A 22,997-nucleotide genomic window follows, 5' to 3' on the forward strand; every position below is an offset into this window, starting at 1 on the left:
TTACAAGACCTCTTGCACCGTGGCAGGCACTTTCTTATAAATGCACGGCAGACAGGAACAAAAATATCATGTCACATCAAAAAATCATATGATGTCACAATAACATGTCATATGATGACACATCACTACCAATTAGTGGCCCTCCGCAACGTGGCAGACACTTTCTTATATATGACTGGTAGCCAAGAACGAAAATTTCTTGCCCCATCAATAAATCACATGATGTCATAGTAACATGATCATAAGATCAAACATCACTACCAATTAGTGGCCCTCTGCAGAGTGGGCAGGCACTCTCTTATATGTATATGCCCGGCAGCCAAGAACAAAAATTCCATTCCACACCAGCATTATCACACTGCTTTCAGGGCTTTCATTTAGAAGACGTCCTCTGCATGCCTTTTATATGTAATAGTAGTATAGAAGCGGCGCCAAGGAGATCATATCAAATTTGACCCGGACTGAAAAAAAATTTCACGTAATTTAGCACACATTTCTATCATCACATTCCAAATAGTCTTCTTTTCACGCGTTTTTCTCGGCTTCGCTCTATTTTTAGAGATTATAGGACAGTTTCCATCTCATATTTAGTCCGATCATCAGCAAAGTTGTCAGGCAACTGCTTTATATCCTCTACTCTTTACTTTCATTAATGAACAGAACAAGTATTTTATTTAGCGTTCAACATAACCTTAAATTTAAGCATATCTGCTGAATAAAGTACAAACCAGGATCAGAGTGTTTCTGTGAAGCATATCACCTGTTATTACCCATAATAGCATAAAATCAGACATTTCTTTCAAAAATAGCATATAAAAATTGTATTTTCACATTTATTTTCACTTGAATATCATCAAAATTTCACTTAAATTCCAACAATTTACAAATATTATATAAAACAATTATTATTATAATTAATTTCCAACATAACCTAAAATTCGTTTAAAATATCTGAGAACAATTCTATTAACTTAAGCGTTGTGAGAAAACGCGACATTTCTTCCACCGACTCTGTTTCAGTTTTTACGACACCATCCACGCAGCTGTCGAGTAGCGTCTCCAAATTGGGATATTTTGCTGTGATTTCCGCTGGTATTGGTTTGAGGAAACCCTTCGTGCGATCACGCTTCCAATTCTCACGCAAAAACAGGCACGATTCGAGTAAATTCACATCGCTTATACCATACGTGCACAAACGATCCGGCACGAAAGCGAAGCAATCATCGCATTCTATATTTTCATGTTGATCAATGTCATCTTTATGGATTGTGTACTTCGAATCTACTATAAAAGCGGTATTTAAATCAATGAAATATAGTTTATCACGTTCCTCATTGTAGATTAGATTGTCTGCTGTTAAATCGGTTATATACATGCGGTAACCCTCAAAGCCATTGGTGAACTTCAAAGCAGACTCAAGCAGTTGCTTGGCTATGCGCAATTTGATTTCGAAATTTGCGTTGTAGAAATGTTGCAGCGTTTGGCCGACATGCTCCTGAAATGTGGTCAAACCACATACGCCAAACAACTGCGGCACCGGAAAACCGTGATGCTCAAGATAAGGATGTACAAGCAGCTGGGGATTGGTGAGCATGAGCAGCCATACAGTGGTTTCATTGTATTCGCTATTTGTGGTGAAAAAGTTGACAAATTGTTGTATACTGTCATGTGGACAGATCTGTAAATCAGCTCCAGCGACTTGAGTGAGGTACTCTCTTCGCAGATATTCACTGTTTAGTGGAAAACTAAGTGCACGTATTATCTTATAACTTTTCGCATAGCTCTTTCCGATGATTTTGTCACCAGTGATTTTTGAACGAAAGATTTGTATTTTTCTATGTCTGCCGACTCTCGACACAAAATGGCTTATGATGTTCTGTATATTCGATTCGTCATTGTCCAAATTTGCTAGTATATGTCTGCAATTTGTAACTACGCTTTTACCTAGAAGATGAGCAATTGAAAGATCGTCAACTTCTACTCGTATCATGTAGTCTACCCAATCACGAAAGTTCATTAGAATTATTAGCAATATTTGAAATTTTTTGCTGCATAATAAACGTATAATAAAATAAAGCATTACTGAAATGAAAGAGATTTAAATTAAACAAATTGTAATGTTTCGAAATCGATTCGAGAGACTTAGAAAATTGTGTACTCAAAGTCTCAAAAAAAAGTTTAAAAACAATTTAGTACCGATATTACTGTTATCGTCGCTGTAAAACTATACTTACACACAGCATCAAACATTATCAGGTTAGTATTAAATATACATACATATTACGGAACGTTTTCTCAGTAACTGGTTAGCAACCAGTTAAGTGCTGGTTAAAAAATGGTTGTTTACCGAAAAAAGGAATTTTGGTTAAGTTAACCAATACTTAACTGATAGAAGGCTGCTAATCAGAAGACCCTAAGTCATATATTTCACTCATTTAATAGCCAAATTCAACAAATCGGACATAATAATACAAAATCAATTCCAACACCTTGCACGAGGACTTATTAAACACAGAATTTTTGGTGAATAAAATTCAACTTTACTATAAGATTTTAAGATAATAATCAGTACTAGCACCATTGCTAGAGGATTGGTCGAGCTTATCAGGATTCTTAGAATTTTTAGCCTGTTTTTGGATAATATACAGCTTTTTTGACAAGACCTTCATGGAAGGAAATGACAAGATGATGCCACCTCGTCTTCATCCATACAAGCTTTGGCAAAGAGTGTCGCAGCGCATGTAAATCTATTGGATAGTGTCTAGTCAGAAAAACTATAATTATGGCGAGACTGACTTTGCAAAGAGTAGTTCGGATGACCTCTTAGGGTTCACTCTATTGCCAGAAATATCTCGTAGTCGCAGAACTTCAGTTCGTTCACCAGCGCCTGCTGAGCTCACTAAAGATCCAAAAGTTCAACGGAATAACACAAGCGGATATCGGAGAACCGACATGGGACCAAACGAACCGACTCCATTAACGCGACAGCCATTTCTACAGGATGTGTTCCACATAGGTAGGTAGGTAGGAGTGCAGCCCTATCGGGCTCAATTAGCACTGATGTGCCATTTTGATACACTATTCGTAGAACCTCCTGTATCTGCTGTTACGTTCCACCCTCTCTCTCAAACCATTTTGAGGTTTCGATGAAACTACTTATGTCCGATATGCTTTTGGTGGAAATCCATTCAAGGTTTGGTGCTTGGTGGATTCCGAGTGTTTTGTGTCGGATCTGTGCCAGAGCTGGGCATTCGCAGAGAAAGTGGAAGATTGTTTCCTTGTTCCCTGCTACTCCGCAGCTTCGGCAGATGTCGTTGTAGGGCATACCCATTTTGGACGCATGTTCCCCAAATGGCCAGTGCCCTGTTGTGGTAGCTGTTATTCTGTAAATACTTTTTCTTGACCTATTTAATAGGTCGTTGGTTCTTTTCCTGTCGTATGTTAGCCATAATTGTTTAGTTATGACGCATTTTGTACTGTTTTTCCACCTGTTGTTAGCAATTTGTTGAAATTGTTTATTGATCTCTCCGCCTCGGATTCATTGAGGAAAGCTCCTGCCTTTGCCAACTCATCTGCTTTTTCGTTACCGAAAATGTTCCTGTGGCCGGGAACCCAGATCAAGTTTAGCTGGAGCTTGTCTTTTATTGAGCTTAGTGCTCTCTTGCAGTTGTGAACTATACTGGAATTTGTCATGGGTGAAGACAATGCCAGGAGGGCCGCCTGGCTATCCGTAAATATAGTTGCTTTATGTATATTCCCGTGATTTTCTAATAGAACTTCGCAGGCTTTTTCTATGCCTAGTACTTCTGCATACTCAGGCGACGGTATACCTGGACGACCAGCCCAGCGCTCAACTAAATCCAATAGTAATTCCGAAATCATAGCCACAGTCAATCCGGGTCTGTTAGGAGTTTTTACAGGATATGAAGGCCGCAAGTCATTTAGCTTTACCCAAGATTCACCGCGTGGAGGCGACCTACTTTATATCATACAAGTATTTCAGCAGCATTTGTTGGTAGTTGTTCTCGAATAAGAGCAAAGGATTCTATCGAGGTATGATCGTTGAAGGTTCTTTTTTCACCAGACCGCCAAGAATTCATTTAATTCGATCATTATGGTTCGGATAAATGTTCTATCGAAAACTTAGGGTAAATTATCTTATTCGTAGTTATTTACAATAGTCCTAAAGCGCTTTTAGCTCGGTAGATATTTAGTGAAGTTTGTCCAACTATGTTAGAAATACTCACTGAGTTTCAGAGTTATTCTACATATAATCTATTTTCCAGGCATACAAATGTAATGTTTGTAATAAAAAACACAAATATCGAACTTTATTTTATGCTGAAGCAATATGGAACCAGCCCATTGTACGTTGCCCTGACATTTTCTGACCAAAGCCTTTTTGCTTGCTCTTAGTGAACAATTTGCCTTATGAAGACAGACGGTAAAAGCAAATCAGCTGGAAAAAGTCTTTAAGATACGAAGAAATCCTGTTTGGCTGCAAAGCGTCGCGATCATTATGTTTATACCCATACCTATGTACTAGTACGTAGATGAATAAGTATGCAGTAGCCAAAGAGTTCTAGTATATCAAAATGCTGCCTTCGTGTCTTATTTCATCTTACCACACTCTTTCTCCTCGACTTGCGGCGAACATTTGTTCTTTTTTTTTTTTCAAATTCTCGCACTTTTGTTTGTTGCTATGGCTTTTGTCGACTCTGACGATGATGGTAAGTTTGGCTTTGGCATATAGACAGCTCTACCTGAACAGGTACACAAATATGTAAGTGAAACGAAAAAAATGTAGTGTAGACATTAGCAAAAAAGATAGCTTGGATATGAACGTTCCGCTTGGCGCACAGTTCAAGGTTGTTTGGGGAGAAAGAGGAAGAAAAATATGAAAATAATACATCAATGTTGTGTGCCTATTAATACTCGTATACGCGTGAAGCTATTGAGCTAAATTGGAAAAAATAGTCTACAGTTGAGTTCGTAAATTAGCGAGGGCTAAGACAGACAGAATTTCCATTGGTAAACTTTTATGATGAACTTCAGTTTTTTCGATGAAAATAGGGGTTTTATGGGTTGCTGCCTTTAAAAGTAGGCAAATTTGCTGTCTAGTCGACGCCATTAACACATAATGGTTTCAAGTGCTGATAGTGGATGAGATGAGTTGGCGTCCGATGCAAATTTTTATTTTATTTTATTTTTTTTGAAAATCGGTTTCTTGGTGATGATTTAACTACACGGTGGAGTGAGAATCGTTTAAAAAGCAATAAAACCCATTTTTCTTATACCCTGAACAAGCTACCAGTTTATTATGTCTGCCACGAATTTTGTAACACCCAGCTACTAACGTCGGAGACCCCATGAAGTACCTATGTTTATATATTGGGTAGTCGAAAAAGTCTTTTCGTATTTCTAATCAAACTTCAACTTATTTTTTTATATTTATAATGAACTTTAAAGAACCAAATATGTACCATTTTGCTCAACCTTTTTGCCATTTTTCCGCTAGCCGCATTATTCCATCAGTATAAAACTTGCCTGGTTTCTCGGTGAAAAACTGCGGCAAGTAATTTTCACTGGGTTCTCTTGAAGCCAACTTTACTCCATTAATGGAGTTCTGGATTGACCGAAACCAATTTTAGTTCGATGGTACAAGATCAGGGCTATAGGTGGATGCATAAAAGCCTTCCAGCCAAGTTCTCCCAGTTTTTGCCGAGTCATCAAAAAAGTGTGTGATCTAACGTTGTCCTGATGGCAGACAAAGCCCTTTCTGTTGATCAGTTCTGGTTGTTTTTTTCGTTTGCTTGCTTCAATCTCATCAGTTGTTGACAGTAAAATGTAAAATCAATCGGTCAACTAGGCTGGATCAGCTTATAGTGTATGATTTCTTTTCAATCCCACCAAATACTCAACATAACCTTTCGAGGCGTCCATCCTGACTTTGCGACCATTTGTGGAGCTTCAACACGCTTGAACCATGATCTTTTTTGCACATTATTGCTGTATTTGATCCCTTTTCGTCTTCTGTTACCATTCGCTTCAGAAATTGTTCGATTTCATTTCGTTTCAGCAAAGAATGGCAGATATTAATTCGGTTCATTAAATTTTTCACAGTCAATTCATGTGGTCCCCAAACATAGAGCTTCTTTTTGTAGCCAGCCTTTTTTAAATGGTTCAAAACCATTTGATGATGAATGTTAAGTGACTTGACGATATCATGGCAGCTTATGTGATGGTCCTGATCAATCTTTTCCATAATTTCATCGACTTTTTCAACGTTAGATCGACCAGAGCGAGGTGCATCTTTCAGATCAGAATTTCCAGTAAGGAAGCGAGTGAACCATTGTTGTGCTACACGAACTGATAGTGCACCGTCTCGGTAAACCTTACAAAATTTTATTGGTGGATTGTGTGGCATTATTTCCCTTTTTATACAAAAATTTCAAAATATAGCGAATTTCTTTATTATTTTTACTCATTTTTTAAAAGCTGTAACTTTTTTTCAATATCATCTTTACAACACTATATGTTATGATACAATGTGATTGGTACCACTGGAAATATACGATTGCAACGACATCTATTGAAAAAAATACGAAAATAGTTTTTCGACTACCCAATATGAATATATTTTTTGTATCTTACAACTATATCATACAACTGTCATACAAACTGACCGATCAAAGTCAAGCCCTTGTATGTAAAACGTTTTTATTTGGCAAGATAGCTTCAGGTATGTTGTCATAGATAAAACGGTGCCGTACAATATTTAGTATTACCAAAAAAGGTAAATATGAAATATGTTTGCTAAGATAACAGTAATGCGTGAAAAAAATGTTATCACTTAAGCTGCTTATATTTACATACGTATAACAGGTGTGACATATGACTGCTCAGCATGCCAAACATTTTCGTTAACAACTTGTAGACAATAAAAGTGCTTGTTCCAAAAATAAAAACAAAGAAACGCGGGTGAAGTGTAATAAACTCAAAGTTTAAACATATCTACATACAATTATACTTGTATTAAAAGTAGAATGCGTATAAACAAAAATTTTATAATACACTTATCTGAACCTCAGTCGGTATTCATCCATACAAACACACACACTTATGCATTGTATTTGGTTTATTAATTGAGACTAAAAGCATGCACAGTTTAAAGTTAGTCAGCCACAGGCTGTAGCATTTAGACCAGTTCTCTGCTCAGGAGTACATTCAACTAATCTGAGAACTTGCTAAGAACATTGAGTGTGCGGTCTTTTAATATAAACGTGCTCTTGGAAATACTATATATGCATGTACGGTGTTTGGTTGGGTTAGCGGACTGAGAAATGTTCGTTTGCAATTGGAATTACATTATTTGTGGAATAATAAGATCTCAGTACCTACGAACTACTTACATACATATGTAATAGCTAGTAAGCCGCCTATTGACATCTAGGGAGACGAATTCGCGCGATTGGACCAGCTATTAAAGCCGTCTGTAGGCGTAAAAATAGAGGAAAGAACCAAAAGCTGCGGATTGTGGAAACAACGGTGCCAAACCTCAACCAAAAGACGGTGGATCTACGGATTAATCGCAGCCATCCATTCGTGGAAAGATAAACAACATGACCATGACCTAGACTTTCACTTCACCCAAATACTGAGTGGAGATGGATGCTTTAGAAGCTACCTGTTACGATTCCATCACGGCCTTTGTCCGTAATACGAGTAGTCCGACGTGTACAGTGCATAAAAGACTCTGAGCACGCACAGGTGTTTTTCCAATGTCCTTGTTTTTAAAATTTAAGGGAAAAGTTAAAATCTTCACATGGTGGTAGTTTTTCGGTCGAAAATTTGACAGCACTCATGTGTCAGTCTGGTAAATAGAAAGCTGTCAGCTCTAATTATGACAAAACTAACAACAGTATTTGTAGTATATCAAGCGTCAGTCAGTCCGTATGATAGATAAGACTTAAAGTTTTTCTCACTCTCATGAAGTAATACTTAATGCGGTGGTTTCGTGGGAGAGATATGAGTCGGGAGTAGGTTGGTTTAGCGAATTAAAGTTCCACACTCTGGCATTCGATGCTTCCTCCTACTAAAAAAATATGTCATAGTTATGATTGAATTATTCGCCTCAGACTGAAAAAAATGGTCGAATTCAATTTATTTGACGTACTCAGTAATTTGGACTCGCTTGCCTTTTTTCACGTATTTCCTTTAATGTGTCTCTTCAGTTTTGACAACAAACAAGTTACAGGAAGCCAAGTCTGGAGAATACGATGGCTGAAGCACTATTAATGGTGTTATTTTTGGTCAAATATTTGGACACAAGCAATGATGTGGGAGCTGGAGCAATATCATGGTGCAAAAGCCAATTTTTGTCCTTCCACAAAGCCGGGCGTTTCTGACTGTAATATTATTTATTGGACGTACGACTCTTTGCCAAAAACTCTTTACTCAAATCGTATAAAACTTTTAGCAAAACCTTCACATTCGCTCTTTGTCGTCCACGTCTTCGTTAAAAAAACCTAGATTGGCACAACCTTATTTTTTGTTCATATGAATCTTGATTTCCATGCCGACTTTAGATCTCTATATGTCAATTTATGCGAAACAGCTGTCAAGTTTGTTTACGAATAGTTTGCATGATGATTTTTTTCAATGAACGAGTTTACTTAAAATTTTGTATTTCAAATGGAATCACTTGCTACGGAAGCAATCAAAATAATGTAAATATGTTCTGGGAGTCTAGTTTAGCACGAACACAAGTATTTGAGTAGCACAAAGAATTCGGTGAAGTCAACGAATATTTGCCTCATGCGTATCATCCACCTTTGTTAATAACGATGACATCGAAAAAGTTTAAGAAACAGTGCCTGAAATCGTTGTGTTGACATCAGAGAGATAGCAGAGAATCTCAACATTTCTTATGGATTGATTCAGCATATTTCAGTGAATGTTTTGGCTATGAAGGGTATTAAGTTGAAGACAGAGATTTTTATCCGGCCAAGGGCTTTCAACTCGGCGGAATTCTGACGCTTTTACAACAACAACATTTGTATCAAAACAATTGAAAATTTTAATTTTTTTTTGTCAGTCCGGGTCAAATTTGATCAGAAAGTTTTCGGTTTTAACATAACAATGTATAAACGTATGACTGGAGAAAACATTCGTCGGTCTCTCCCTAAGCATACATGCCTTTCTTAACATTAGTTGAGTAGCATTTGTTCTACACTCACTACACTCACAACCGGCATTGATCGATGTGAAATGCTCAGATACATATGAGCGCCACACGAAAGTGCGTTGTGCGGCGGAAAGCTAACAGAATCTCGGTAAAAAGCATTCAATCGTATACGAGACGTCGAGGCAAAAGGTTTGTGTAAAATCGTATGTGAGATTAGAAGAAAAGACATTTTCGCTTTAGTACGAGTATATGAAATAGTCAAATCAGTGCAAAAAGTCAGCGAAGAAAGCAAACAAACGTATTATTTCAGTGCTGCCTGTGTGTGTGTGCAATCTCCGAAAGGTAAATGAAATTGAAGTGAAACGGCGAAGGTAAACGCATATAAAGCTGATAAAATAATCTAAACATACAAGATCAGCTGTTAAATCGCACATTAGTTAGGAGAAAAAAAGCAAAAATCGGTCAAGTACAATAATTAAAAAAGGAGATATATGAATATTCATATGTATAACAGCACAATAGCAAGAAAATTTACGTAATAAATTTGCAGTGTCACATAGTATATACGACAAATTGCAAGGCAAGTAGAAAAATGCTTTTGTGTTGACGGAATTGGGCGCAATTTTTAGATTGAAAGTAGATTAAGGGATTGAGCATTAATAAAGAATAAAAAGTGCTAAAGCTTTTTTGAATAACTTAGATTAACAATTTTGTCATTTATTCGCATGGATTAACAAAAACGATTTTACTCGCTTGATTGACGAATATTTTATCTAACGAAATGAGTGGTAATGCCAACGGCGTTTTGATTGATTACGATCTCAAAACAAATAAAACAGCATTCGTTTGTCGATGAGACAATCGTGAAGATTGATTGAGAAAAAGTATACATATTTACATAGCTTTGTAGAAAGTTAATTTATTTAATATTTGCATATAAAAGATTCAGCAATAAGAAACTATTTTCAAAAACCTGTTTCATTTTAGTAGATGTGCGCATTAGTTTTGAATTGTAGATGTAGATTCTACAAAAGTGAAGCATTATTTTTGAAGAGCAATATATTTAAAATACGTTCAAATATAAAATAATTTAATAATTGCTATAAATAATAAGAAAAATTAAACTAAATAAACTGAATGACTTAAAATAAACCGAAGTTAACGTCATACTGACATACATATGTATGTATGTATGGTTATGGTTAGGAATATTAAAATAAAAATAATGATAAAAATATAATAAAATCAAGAGAAGATATATGTATGTAATAAAATCATATAAAAAGTTCTTTATCAAGTGTTTGAACGGTTAGTTTGCATGGCAACTATATGCTATAGTGGTCGATCTGTACTATAGTTTCGAAGATTCCAGTCTTGCTTTGAAAAATATTTTGTGCAAAATTTCGTGAAAATAATTTTTGAAATAAAAAAGGGTTTTTCATACAACAACTTTATTTGGATCGGTTAGTTTGTATGGCAGCTATATGCTATAGTGGTCGGATCTAAACAATATGTTTTGAGATTGCAGTCTAGCCTTGGACTATAATGCATGCAAAATTTCGTGAAGACTTCATGATAAATAAAAAGGTTTTCCATACAATGACTTGATTTTTATCGATCAGCTTGTATGACAGCTATACCTTATAATGGACCAAAATCGGCGGTTCCGAGAAATTAGCAGCTTCTTGGATAGAAAAGGGTGCATACAAAATATTAGCTGAACAACTCAAAAATTGACACGACTAAATCGACTTAGCTTACAATATCTCCAATCTAAAGAAGCTCGGTTGCGCACTTAAGGGAATTGTCTCAGTGTGAAATTTTTGAGAGAACGATTTTTTTTGTTGCATTACCGGATAGTACACACTGTAATAAATATTCTTTAAAATTTTGAAATCGAAATTGAAATTATTACGGTCGCTACAGCGTTTTTTGTAGAAAGAGAACAGAGTGGGAAACGTTCCAGTTCCAATCTTTAAACGCGTTTTTCTCAGAATGGTATTTTTCAAAACGGTTTCCACTCTCAACAGGAAAGTTTCGAAGATACTTACATATCTACATAGTTCCAATTTAGAGAGAAAATTTTGAACGTCATAAGATTAGTTAATTTCAACATTAAAAGAAAATGGCGAAAATCAGTGATTTTCGGAGCTTTAAACTGAGATCCCTTAATGTTGTGTATCAACGCCGACAAAGCTTGAGATCTCGAAAATTATCAATAAAATTGCAGTTCTGTTGTAGAGCATTTTCATGGTGGCTCAACAGTTCACAAGCCGCTTAAGTATTTTCCAGCCAAAATGCAGTGGACGGGTATTGCAAAATCAATAATGCAATTTCACCACAGCTGACAGTTGTCGGAAAGAAAACAGCATGGAATATATTATTATTAATGTCATATTATTGAAAGGCTGGGAATTTCGTGGTACACTACCTAAGCATTTCTTTGAAATTCAATATTCATTGCAATTCATTAATTTTTATGTGATTTTGAACTCACGTTCCGGCCATACTACGCATCTACATAAATGTTATACATATGTATGTACATATGTACACGATTTTTCCTTTTTGCTGATATAATTTATTCGTTCTAGTATTTTATGTGAACCAGTTTGGCGCTGTTCTACAAGCTCAAAACACCCATTTAGCTTTGTCGACCCAGAGCAAGTCGCTGGCCCAATGCCGGTAATCGGCGATGACAAATCAAAACCAACTTTATATTGTCTGTTTTCATTTCTGTTTTTGAAAAATCCATACATATGTATGTATGTATGTGCTGTGGATAAACAAACAAATGACGACTTAAGTGCGGGTAAATACCAAGACACGAAAGCTACTCAACATTTTCTAAAAAGCTGTTTGTCCATAGCAAATATACAATGTTCAATGAATGTAAACAAATGCTGATACGATTGGTTGTGTGATCATAAGAATTATCGTGTTTTTGTTTAAAGGTGACCAGCTAACAATATAATCGCCTACATACTCATATCTTTTTTAGCACAGTGCTCGTACTCGCTACATTGTTCTGTTAGTTGGTTATGGAGTGGTGATAAAGGTGCCACTTTTAAAATAATGGCACTCAATAAAATTGAAGATAGCGGCTATACAGAGTGTTATCGCATATTAATCAATATTGAAAATGCTGATGATGACGCGCGTGCAAAACTTAAAAGTGTTTTTCGATTGGCGCGATTGATTTGAACGCGTTGCGCCCTTAAATATGTATCTTATTGTTGCGTATCATCTGATCAAATTTGAATCAGATTCAATAATTTTCTTTTTCCTATTTTGGTAACATAAAACTGAGTTTGATCTCTGAAGCCTATTTTGAGGAAAACAAGAAATATTTTTATTAAAATTTGATCTAGTTTTAATCTAGTTTTTTATAGGGTCTCCTTTGCTACTATCTGATCAAATTTGACCCGAACTCGGGAATTCTTTTTTTCTAGTTTGGTCTGAGTTTGATCTCTGAAGCCTATTTTAAGCAAAATAAAAAATATTTTTTTGTTATACTCGTAATACGAGAAAATCTAGTTATTGTTATAGGGTCTCATTCGCATACCATCTGATCAAATTTGACCCGGACTCGGGCATTTTTTTTTTCTAGTTTGGTCTGAGTTTGATCTCTGAAGCCTATTTTAAGGAAAATAAGAAATATTTTTTTATAATAATACGAGTCTAGTTTTTAATAAGCGGTCGGCTGTAATTTAAATTTTCTTTCAATGCAGAGGTCTGCACATTCCTGATTTTCGAAGAACTACTGAAATAATAGAAATGAATATCAAACAATGTTATAATTTAGCCTCCTCCTAAGATCCCAAACACAATTCGCTAACCAAAAATATTCCCTATAAACATTAGCTTAGAGTCCGTAGTAAATGTTAATGTCTGAAAAAGGTTTTGAAAAAAAGGCGACATACGAAAACTACGTCAAAACATACCAGCTTGTATGAAAACAATGTCGAAGCAGAAGAACTTGAAGCACTCTTTAACCAAATTTATAAAATAAGTTAAAAATTTAGTTAGCAAATCGCATATTCTAGCGTTTTTAGAAAGGCGACAATAGTCTCTCGACATCAAGTGATGTATTTTAGGCATTTTGCATTACTTCCAGTATACTGTGTACTCCATACCGCGGTTTTCAGTCATGCTAGATTTCGTTACTGAAAGCCAAAAGCCTAGTGTGCTCTCAAAAGCATGATTTATGTTATGCCCAAACCACGTGCGCAATCTTCTCCTAACATTTAAAACAAATGAAAAAAAATATAAATTAACTTCCAGCACGTGTATGTATTGTCTAATTGTTGCTTATATTATATACTTATGTACAAACTTAAAGCAAGTTTGTTTGGAATGAGAGACAAGCGAAATATTACGAAGTCATTGAGCAAATGGAAAAATGCCGCACATAACATAAACTAACGCTGCCACTAATATTTAGACACAGCAATTTATTCAAATCACGTTTTCGTTCGTGGAGTTTTGAAGGCGACGCCGCTGGCCACCTTAAAACTGCTAGTGCAAACCAGGTATGCAGGTACATATGTATGTATGTATGTATGTATGTTATGAACATATGCATACAGGTATGTGTATGCCATCATTAATATGAAGTTTGCTTTTCAAGTTCAAGAACAAATGACACTACAAATTATTTTCAACAACAGACATTATTCCACATTTACATATGTACATATGTATATTAATATTGCATATATTTATAAACAAATGTTGGTTACACATTAGGGTGGTACAAAAAAAATCCCAAACGGTTGAAGTTTGATTATTATTTTTTCTTAAGAAATTAATAACGCTGGGAAAAAATCATTTTAAATTGCAAGACTCAGTTTCGTGGGAAATTTACTGTTCTACCAAAATGATCTCCAATTTTTTATTTTTATTAAAATGATTTTTTTTCAAAAGTTACAAATTATAAAAATTTACATCCCACCCATACGTGTGTTAGGGTGGGTAAAAAATAAAAAAAACAAAACTGTGATATTTGCAATTTTAAATGATTTTTTTCCTGAATGAATTATAAAAAATTTTATAAATATACATACCCACTAGGGTGGTTCAAAATAGAAAAACTGTGAGATTTTCAATTTTAAATGACTTTTGACGGAAACGCTTAGCTTAACTGAAAATTTACAAATTTTAAAAATATAATACCCACTCATATGTGTACTAGGGTGGGTCAAAATAGCAAAAGTGTGAGATTTGAAATTTTAAAGGATTTTTGACGAAAACGCTTAACTTAACTGATTTTCGACGTAAACGAACTTAACCGAAAAGTTACAAATTATAAAAATTTACATCCCACCCATACGTGTGTTAGGGTGGGTAAAAAATAAAAAAAACAAAACTGTGATATTTGCAATTTTAAATGATTTTTTTCCTGAATGAATTATAAAAAATTTTATAAATATACATACCCACTAGGGTGGTTCAAAATAGAAAAACTGTGAGATTTTCAATTTTAAATGACTTTTGACGGAAACGCTTAGCTTAACTGAAAATTTACAAATTTTAAAAATATAATACCCACTCATATGTGTACTAGGGTGGGTCAAAATAGCAAAAGTGTGAGATTTGAAATTTTAAAGGATTTTTGACGAAAACGCTTAACTTAACTGATTTTCGACGTAAACGAACTTAACCGAAAAGTTACAAATTATAAAAATTTACATCCCACCCATACGTGTGTTAGGGTGGGTAAAAAATAAAAAAAACAAAACTGTGATATTTGCAATTTTAAATGATTTTTTTCCTGAATGAATTATAAAAAATTTTATAAATATACATACCCACTAGGGTGGTTCAAAATAGAAAAACTGTGAGATTTTCAATTTTAAATGACTTTTGACGGAAACGCTTAGCTTAACTGAAAATTTACAAATTTTAAAAATATAATACCCACTCATATGTGTACTAGGGTGGGTCAAAATAGCAAAAGTGTGAGATTTGAAATTTTAAAGGATTTTTGACGAAAACGCTTAACTTAACTGAAGAATTACAAATTTTAAAAATACATATACATATATATCCACTCATATGTGTACTAGGGTGGCTCAAAAAAAACCAAACTGTGAGATTTGCAATTTTAAATCATTTTTGACCTAAACGAACTTAACCGAAAAAATTATAAAAAATTTTAAAAATATATGTATATAGCCACCCATATGTGTACTAGGACGGTTCAAAATAGCAAAACTGTGAGATTTGCAATTTAAAATGATTTTTTTTTACTAAAATTTGAATTTTCATCCCAAGCATTCAGAGCTCCAAGCGAAAAAAATATTTGATTTTTTGACGCACCCTATTACAAATATAAGTAAAACAAATTTCTAACTTCAGTGTGACCTGGTGAAATGGCATATCAGAAACGGAACAATTAGATTTGATATATCATTGTTTGCCAGGCTTAACCGTAACACTAGACAAATAAATATTAAAATGTTTGATAAGAGTTTCAAATCAGCGACCATGAAATTAGCATGGCATTAAGAATTAATACAGAAATTTGCAAAAAGAAAAAGAAGAAGCAGAAAATAACTAATGTTAGTCGTGACGAAACGTTGCTGGCGGCTTTCGAAAATATGTAGACAAAACGAGCAATGAAGAAGTGAGCAAATGTTATCTAAGAATATGTAATCTGTTATACAATATTACAGTGTAGAAGGGCTAAAGTTTCATATGTGTGCAAAGATTGGAAATTTGTAGGCAGCTATTAAATGCCATTATTGCATTTATTTACAAATATCTCTAGAAAAGATTTTCACGTAAAAGCCAAAAATATTTAGTTTATGAAATAGAGTCTTCTTTACCTCCTTTTAAAATCAAGAATAGGGTATATTCAACTAACAAGTTTGTTACACCCATAAGGAAATGTTAGAGGCCCTATAGATTTGGTTGGGTTAATTTGGTAGGCCAATGAGCCACGCATAGATCAGTTTGGTTCTTTGCGATACCAGATGGAGATCGCTTGCTAAGTCCAAGAGGAGTAGTCATCGTTTAGGTTGCCTGCGCTTGACGCGAATTTTAACAGACTCTGCGGCCTCACTATCGATATCTCCTTCACTGTATCAAACCCCAGATGCTTACAGCGTAATCTTACCAATGGGGGTTAAGTGCACAAGAGATGCTCCATTGTTTTCCTGTTGCCCTGGTCTAGACATTACCTGCAGTCTTCTCGATCTGTCAGCCCCATTTTACGGGCGTGTGTCGCCACCAGGCAGTGACCAGTTAGTATTTCCCACCACGTTCCTGCAGTCTCTTCCATCGGATGCCAATAGGAGTTTTGTGTATTCCCGATCTATCGTTTGGCGCATGACTTTTGCAGTTTTTCACCCAGGTAGCTCGTTCCATCGGGTTTTGATTTTCTTTACCATGCTCCTCGAAATTGTCGTATAGTAAATGCATGGGCTTCCCAATGAGGAATATATAAATGATCAGTGTGACGAGCTGAGTCGATTTAACCATGCCCGTCTGTCCCTCTGTCCGTGTGTATAAACAATTATTTTTTTCTGTTTTTTTTTTATTAAATTTGTGGATAATTTATCTTATTTTTTCTACTTTCAGATGAACTCAATATTCTTGCCGAGCTACTCACAACCGGTGTCGACACCGCAGACCAAATCCGTACAGCTGGCTCATCAGCTTATGGACAACGCCGCCATGGCGGCACAATTTAGTCGTCGCTTCGAACAACTCTTGCGCTCTGAGAAACATTATGATTGTGTTTTTCACATTGCCGGCGCCCAGTTGAAATGTCACAAATTAATATTGTCCACGGCGAGTCCAGTTTTCGAAGCCATGTTTTATGGACCACTACGCGAACAACAACAAGAAATCGAAATTTTGGATATTAGCGCCGAGACTTTTCAAATGCTTTTAAATTACATATACGCCGGCGTCATAGACTTTGAGTCGCTCACACTGGAGGACGCTATCGAGCTATACTATTGCGCTGAGAAATATTTAATCACCGATTTGACCAATAGTTGCCTGGTAGCGATAGCACGCAAGCTACGCTACAACAATATATTACCCGCGCTGGAACTTTGTGTCTGCATGGATCTGCGCGATTTGCTAGACGTCTGCATGTCGTTCTTTACACGCTGCTGCATCAATAATCCACAATACATGACCTCACATAAGAATCACTATGTGCATGTATCCAAGGATTGCATTAAGGCGATCATAGCGGCTAATAAGAGTGAGAAGACCAGCAAACAGCTGTTGTGGTTCGTCTATGAGTGGTGTCAGCAGGAGTGTCACGAATTAGGTTTACAGCAGAAAGATTGTGCATTAATTATAAATGATCTTCAATTGCCCGTAAGCGGTGTTGAGTGTGAAGATCATGCGCTCCAGTCGTTACAACAACCAAAACAGCAATGTCATGCGATTGAACGTAGCTATTTCAAGGCATGTCGTCCTTTTATCGTCGATCAGGACTCACACGAATGGACTTTGTATGTAAAATGCGATCGATTTATTGCATTACGTGGTCTGGTTATCTGTAGTCGCTTAACGCCAAACATATCGCCGATGTCGCATTATGCTTTCAACATACCTAGCGAATACTGTGAAAATTTACAAATTGAGATTGTAGCGCCTGCCATAAATGCTAACCAACAGCAGCTGGAACAGAGTAGCGGTAGCGATGGTGAGAGTGATGAAAGTGATCAAGAGCCAAATGTGGCGAATGGCGGTGAGACTGTTCTATGGCAGCACAATGTGACAAAACAGCTAACAAGATATAATTGTGATATGAATATCGAGTGGGGTGATGGTTTGCTGCTAACGCCTGACATAGAGTACAAGATTCGTCTGGTGTGGCGTACAGATGCATACGGCTCGGAGTATCCATGCAGTTTACAGTCGGATTTTGTCGATGGCATACGTTTTAGGGATGTGCCGGCGCAAACCGGCAGTTTAGTGAAGGGCTTGCGTTTTACAAATTTAGTTTAATAATTGCTTGAGAAAATATTTAAATTTTATTATTTCAACACCGTATTAATTAATTAACACTAAATTAAATAAAAATAAATTAAAAGAAATAGTCGAAAAATTGTTTTACTGTCATGAGTGGATAACTTTGTGTGGATTTATTTTGCTTTTGATGATAGGTCAATAAACCATACACGTTCTTTATACTAACTTCATTTTTTCAACATTTCTTTTCAAAATTTTTTACGTTTATATATATGTATGTATGTATGTGAGAACAAACATGTGTTTATCCATTTCTTTTTTGTTTATTCAAATTTGCCTCATTAAACAGTATTTAACCTTCTTCGTCGCCGCAAACCAGTTCATTGTATTCAATGAATTCATATGGACCATAGATATTTATATTGATAAAGCCTGAGATCGCTTTCCATCAATCATGCATATGCAAATATTATGCATATACATGCATATGTATGTTTGTTCATATAAATATGTATGTATCTATCTACCTACTTTCGCCATATTTATAAAGCTGATTTCTAACATGAAACTTTCATTTCATTTGCAATGAATTTTTTATTTTTATTAGAAATTAAAGCATATTGACTGTTAACCCTGAGCCACTGCAAAAGTAGCGATCTGCGTTTAGAAATCAAAAATTAATGCGCGCATATACATATAACATACTTTTATATATGTATGTACATAGCACCATTTCGCTTGACGATTGCCTAATTGGAGTTTTGTCTAATAAGAGCATCATAACGCATAATTTTGTCTTGGGCAGCCGGCTTTATATCCGTTGCCTCTTCAATATTTAACTTTTAGATTGTACATGCCTGCGAAGAGACCATATAGCACATCCTTGAAAAGGATGTACAAATTGTAAGGTTAGGTTGAATTTGTATCATCAGAAGTGCGCTCGCAAACTCTGCAATATATACATGCAAATACATACATATGTATGTATCTATATGTAAAATTCCATATACGATATTATAGGAGGATACAGAAAATAAGACTTTTTGTACTCGTACTACCTACATTCAAATTCTACGACAACGTTGATAGACAAGTACAATTTCTAATTATACGCCAACAAGAATACAAAAGAAGAAATGAAAACTTACCGCCTACAACTTATATGTATATATATGTATGAAAATGGTTAATGTTATTTAAAAAAATAAACACTACAACGTTGCAAATGATAAACAATTGAAGAAATATATGTATAAACAAAACTAAAACTTGCACTTTCGCGCTTATCTTATAAATATAAATTAATGCATCAGCTGTTCGTTGCAATCAGTGTTGTGCAAAAACACATTTATTGTTTGCAAACTCTTACAATGCAACTCTGTACTTTCGGAAATATGTGCGTACTCATTTTTTTGCAAGTCAAACATGGCTTGGATCATACCTTAATAAACAGAGAGCGTTATCAGAGATTGTGGGTTGAGGTTGTGTTCGTGTGATCTTTCGTTTTGGTCAAATACATGGAAAATCTACTAGACAGATTCTTTATGTGACAGTTTTCATGTATGGTATGTTATGCTATTGTTAGGAATTTACTCTTGCTAGCTTACTTTGCTAGGTTCGTATCTCTGGATTGACAAATAAAATCAACACTGTTTAATTTAATTCAACAACTCTTTATTTCACAACTCGTCTACACTATAACAGTTTACTCTTAGCACTGATTGATTACGTTGGCGCTGCCACGGCTTATATAGCCACGCACTTCTCGCTGATGCCGACGTGTCCTTCTAGAATATCGCGTCTGGAAATTACCAGAACATACGGCTATACGGCGCCAGACGCAAGCAGACAGTCGCGGCGCCAGACTCAGCAATTGTTTACCTAGACAAGCAGACAGTGTGGCGCCAGATGTCTATTGTTTCGACGAGCAGACAGCCGTGGCGCCAGATGTCTACAACAAGACAAATGCTATTCCATATACCTACAGCTATTGTTCATAATCAGGGATGCATATAGTAATACAAATACAACTTAATACTACTTTTGTAACACAACTTAATACTACTTTTGTAACACTGCCCTCCACTAAAGCCTAATCGTCCCGATTAGGCACAAATCCTCTTGAACCAAATGGGGCGAGCCTCTCCAAATGTACTACTTTCATTTTACATCGTGCTTTTCCATTTCTTTGTATGCGGTATACCACGTCATTAAGTCGTTTCATCACCATATAGGGTCCTTCCCAGGCTGTCTGCAGTTTCGGGGACAAGCCTTTCTTTCGAAGTGGATTGTACAACAGGACCAGATCACCTTCTTCAAAACCTTTTGAATTTGCCGCTTGATCGAACCGGTCCTTCATCTTATTGCTCATCAGATGCGTATGCTGTCTTACCATTAGATGCAATTCATTCATTTCTTCCTTTAAGGCAGAACAATAATCTCCATCATTTCTTACAGCTGTAGGATTCGTTCCAAACTTAAGATCAGCAGGGAGTCGCAGATCAGATCCGAAAATAATCTTTGCTGGCGTGTAACCAGTTGTCTCGTGCTTCGCTGAACGATACGCCAGCAGGAACATCTGGATGCACTTGTCCCAATTCCGTTGATCTTTATCGACGATTTTCCGCAGATGTTCTTCGAGCGTTCGATTAAATCTCTCTACCATCCGATCTGATTGTGGGTGTAACGCTGTTGTCCGCGTCTTGTGGATGCCCAATAATGTACAGACTTCTTGGAAAATGGAAGATTCGAAATTCCTGCCTTGATCTGAGTGTAATTCGACGGGCACTCCGAACCTTGTTACCCAATTTTCTACAAACGCTTCGGCTACTGTCTTCGCTTCTTGGTTTGGTAAGGCATATACTTCTGGCCATTTACTGAAATAGTCCATGACAACCAGTAGATATTTGTTACCGGCCGTACTGGTTGGGAACGGACCTGCGACATCCATTGCGACTCGTTCAAATGGTGATCCCACGTTGTACTGTTGTAGCCTACCGCGACTTTTGGCTTTAGGACCTTTAGCTGCCATGCACTCTACGCAATTACTTATCCATTCTGCTATGGAATCTCGACAACCGATCCAGTAGAACCGTTGTTTAATCTTCTCTATAGTTTTTGTTATTCCAAGGTGCCCTCCACTAGGTCCATTGTGATATTCTTTCAATACTTTTGGGATCATGGACTTCGGTACTATGATCAGCAGACGAGAATGTTTGCCATCTTCGCTTTCCCAGGTACGATGAAGGTATCCATTAACGAGGTTTATGCTGTTCCATGGGGCCCAATATGCTTTTGCCGTTGGACTCTCGTTACTTATTTGTTCCTTTGGTGGTCGTACCCCTTTTTCTTTGGCCATTACCAGCTTTGCAAGATCAGGGTCCTCCAGCTGATTGATTCTGATGCGATGAGGAGTCCAATCATCTTCAGGTTCTATATTCAGTAATCGCACGTCGATTATACCTTCTTTTCCTTCTGATTTGGAGCAATGTTTACATTCCAGTGGACAAGGGCGACGTGATAATGCATCCGCATTTTTGTGGTGAATCCTCTTTCGGTGTTCTGTTGGTTGTTTCCATTTTGATGGGTTTACTTTTATCTTGCAATTTCGGGCAAAGTGACCCGATTTTCTACAGTTGAAACATCTGCCTGTTGTATTTACTCGCTGTGCAGCAATTGTCTTCAGAGTCTTCAATATTTCTTCCATCAGCGCCGGTTGTTCCATTTCAACCCTTTGTACTTTGTGTGCTGGTTTACTTAGTAGGGAAGCTGTTTCCTGTGTGAGGGCGTGCGAAACCGTTTCAGCAAACGTTCTTTTTGGCAATGCATATGTGGCGCGTTTGGTGTCCACATCACGAATTCCATTTATGAAACATTGAATTTTTACCCTCTCAATGTAATCCACAGGTGCATCTGCATTTGCCAAATGAGCCAGTCGTTCTATTTCAGTTGCGAACTCTTGCAATGACTCGTTCATCTTCTGACCCCTATTTTGCAGTTCGATCTGGTATATTTGTTTCCGGTGCTCACTACCATAACGTCTTTCTATCGCACTCATCAATGCCTCATAGTTGTCCCGTTCACAGTCTGGAATAGTCTGAAGGATTTCTGCTGCCGGTCCTTTCAATGATACAAACAAGGACGCCACTTTGTCCGCTGCATTCCAATTATTGGCCGTTGCTGTCTTTTCAAACTGAAGTTTGAAAATTTGAAATGGAATACTTCCATCGAATGTGGGTGCCTTCAATCTTTGATTATTTGTTGATGGTGCAGGGCCATGTAGTTGCAGTTCTCGCACACGATTACTTAATTGCAGAACTTCTGATTTTAAATTTTCTTCGCCATTTTTTAAAGTGCTTAATTCGTCTTCAAATTTTGAAAATTTCTCTTGCACTTGTTTTTGTAGTTGTGTAGTATTTTCCGTAATCTGTTGTGTAAGGCGAGACTCTAACTGTGATGTATTTTCAGCTATTTGCGTTATTTGCTGTGCCAGACGATTTTCTGTTTGCACTACATTTTCTGCTATTTGCTGTGCCAGACGATTTTCTGTTTGCACTGCATTTTCTGCTATTTGCTTAATAGCCACTAACAGCATGTTCGTGTCTACGCTTGATGATGTTCGTTGTTCTTCTACTTTTTCTTCTACCTTTGTAGAAGTTTCTGGGCCATCAAATTCGAATTCGTCGACATTAATTCCATCCGCTTCCATTGCTTCACGTAATCGTGCCTGCAGATCCGCCGTTTGCACGCTTATCGGAAAATTACGCTCCTCCAGTTCCTTTTTTTAATTGCTGAATTCTCAATTCTCCGAATTTAACCATCTTGAATTTGGATTATTTGACAATCCCACTTCTGACACCAATTGTTAGGA

The 22,997-nt window shown here is 36.4% G+C and overlaps 3 protein-coding genes across 8 annotated transcripts; 1 reads left to right on the forward strand and 2 right to left on the reverse strand.

Annotated features, from left to right (window-relative positions):
- Window positions 1-822: 822 nt before the first annotated feature.
- LOC105226893 (uncharacterized) lies at window positions 823-3,172 on the reverse strand. The gene has a single exon (XM_049453886.1). It carries the CDS (start codon window positions 2,078-2,080, stop codon window positions 932-934), a length of 1,149 nt encoding a protein of 382 aa, XP_049309843.1. The 5' UTR covers window positions 2,081-3,172; the 3' UTR covers window positions 823-931.
- Window positions 1,805-22,860, reverse strand: LOC125775311 (uncharacterized). Of its 3 annotated transcripts, none has more exons than XM_049453871.1 (2): window positions 19,276-22,860; window positions 1,805-1,944 (listed from the first exon to the last, which is right to left on the reverse strand). In XM_049453871.1, exon 1 carries the CDS (start codon window positions 22,833-22,835, stop codon window positions 20,220-20,222), a length of 2,616 nt encoding a protein of 871 aa, XP_049309828.1. In that variant the 5' UTR covers window positions 22,836-22,860; the 3' UTR covers window positions 1,805-1,944; window positions 19,276-20,219. The 3 variants fall into 3 exon arrangements, with proteins under 3 accessions (XP_049309828.1, XP_049309829.1, XP_049309830.1); XM_049453872.1 differs by having other exon boundaries at window positions 1,909-2,048; XM_049453873.1 differs by lacking the exon at window positions 1,805-1,944 and adding an exon at window positions 4,657-4,763.
- On the forward strand, window positions 9,247-18,254 carry LOC105226892 (BTB/POZ domain-containing protein 9). 4 transcript variants are annotated; one of them, XM_049453885.1, is made up of 2 exons: window positions 9,247-9,376; window positions 16,772-18,254. In XM_049453885.1, the coding sequence occupies exon 2, from the start codon at window positions 16,772-16,774 to the stop codon at window positions 18,161-18,163; it is 1,392 nt and encodes a 463-aa protein (XP_049309842.1). In that variant the 5' UTR covers window positions 9,247-9,376; the 3' UTR covers window positions 18,164-18,254. The 4 variants fall into 4 exon arrangements, 3 of the variants coding, with proteins under 3 accessions (XP_049309842.1, XP_049309841.1, XP_011204317.2); XM_049453884.1 differs by having other exon boundaries at window positions 9,277-9,529; XR_007422428.1 differs by lacking the exon at window positions 16,772-18,254 and adding an exon at window positions 13,530-14,102 and having other exon boundaries at window positions 9,296-9,529.
- Window positions 22,861-22,997: the final 137 nt, after the last annotated feature.

The sequence above is a fragment of the Bactrocera dorsalis genome, chromosome 3 (assembly GCF_023373825.1).
Source record: "Bactrocera dorsalis isolate Fly_Bdor chromosome 3, ASM2337382v1, whole genome shotgun sequence".
Taxonomy (NCBI): Eukaryota; Metazoa; Arthropoda; class Insecta; order Diptera; family Tephritidae; genus Bactrocera; species Bactrocera dorsalis.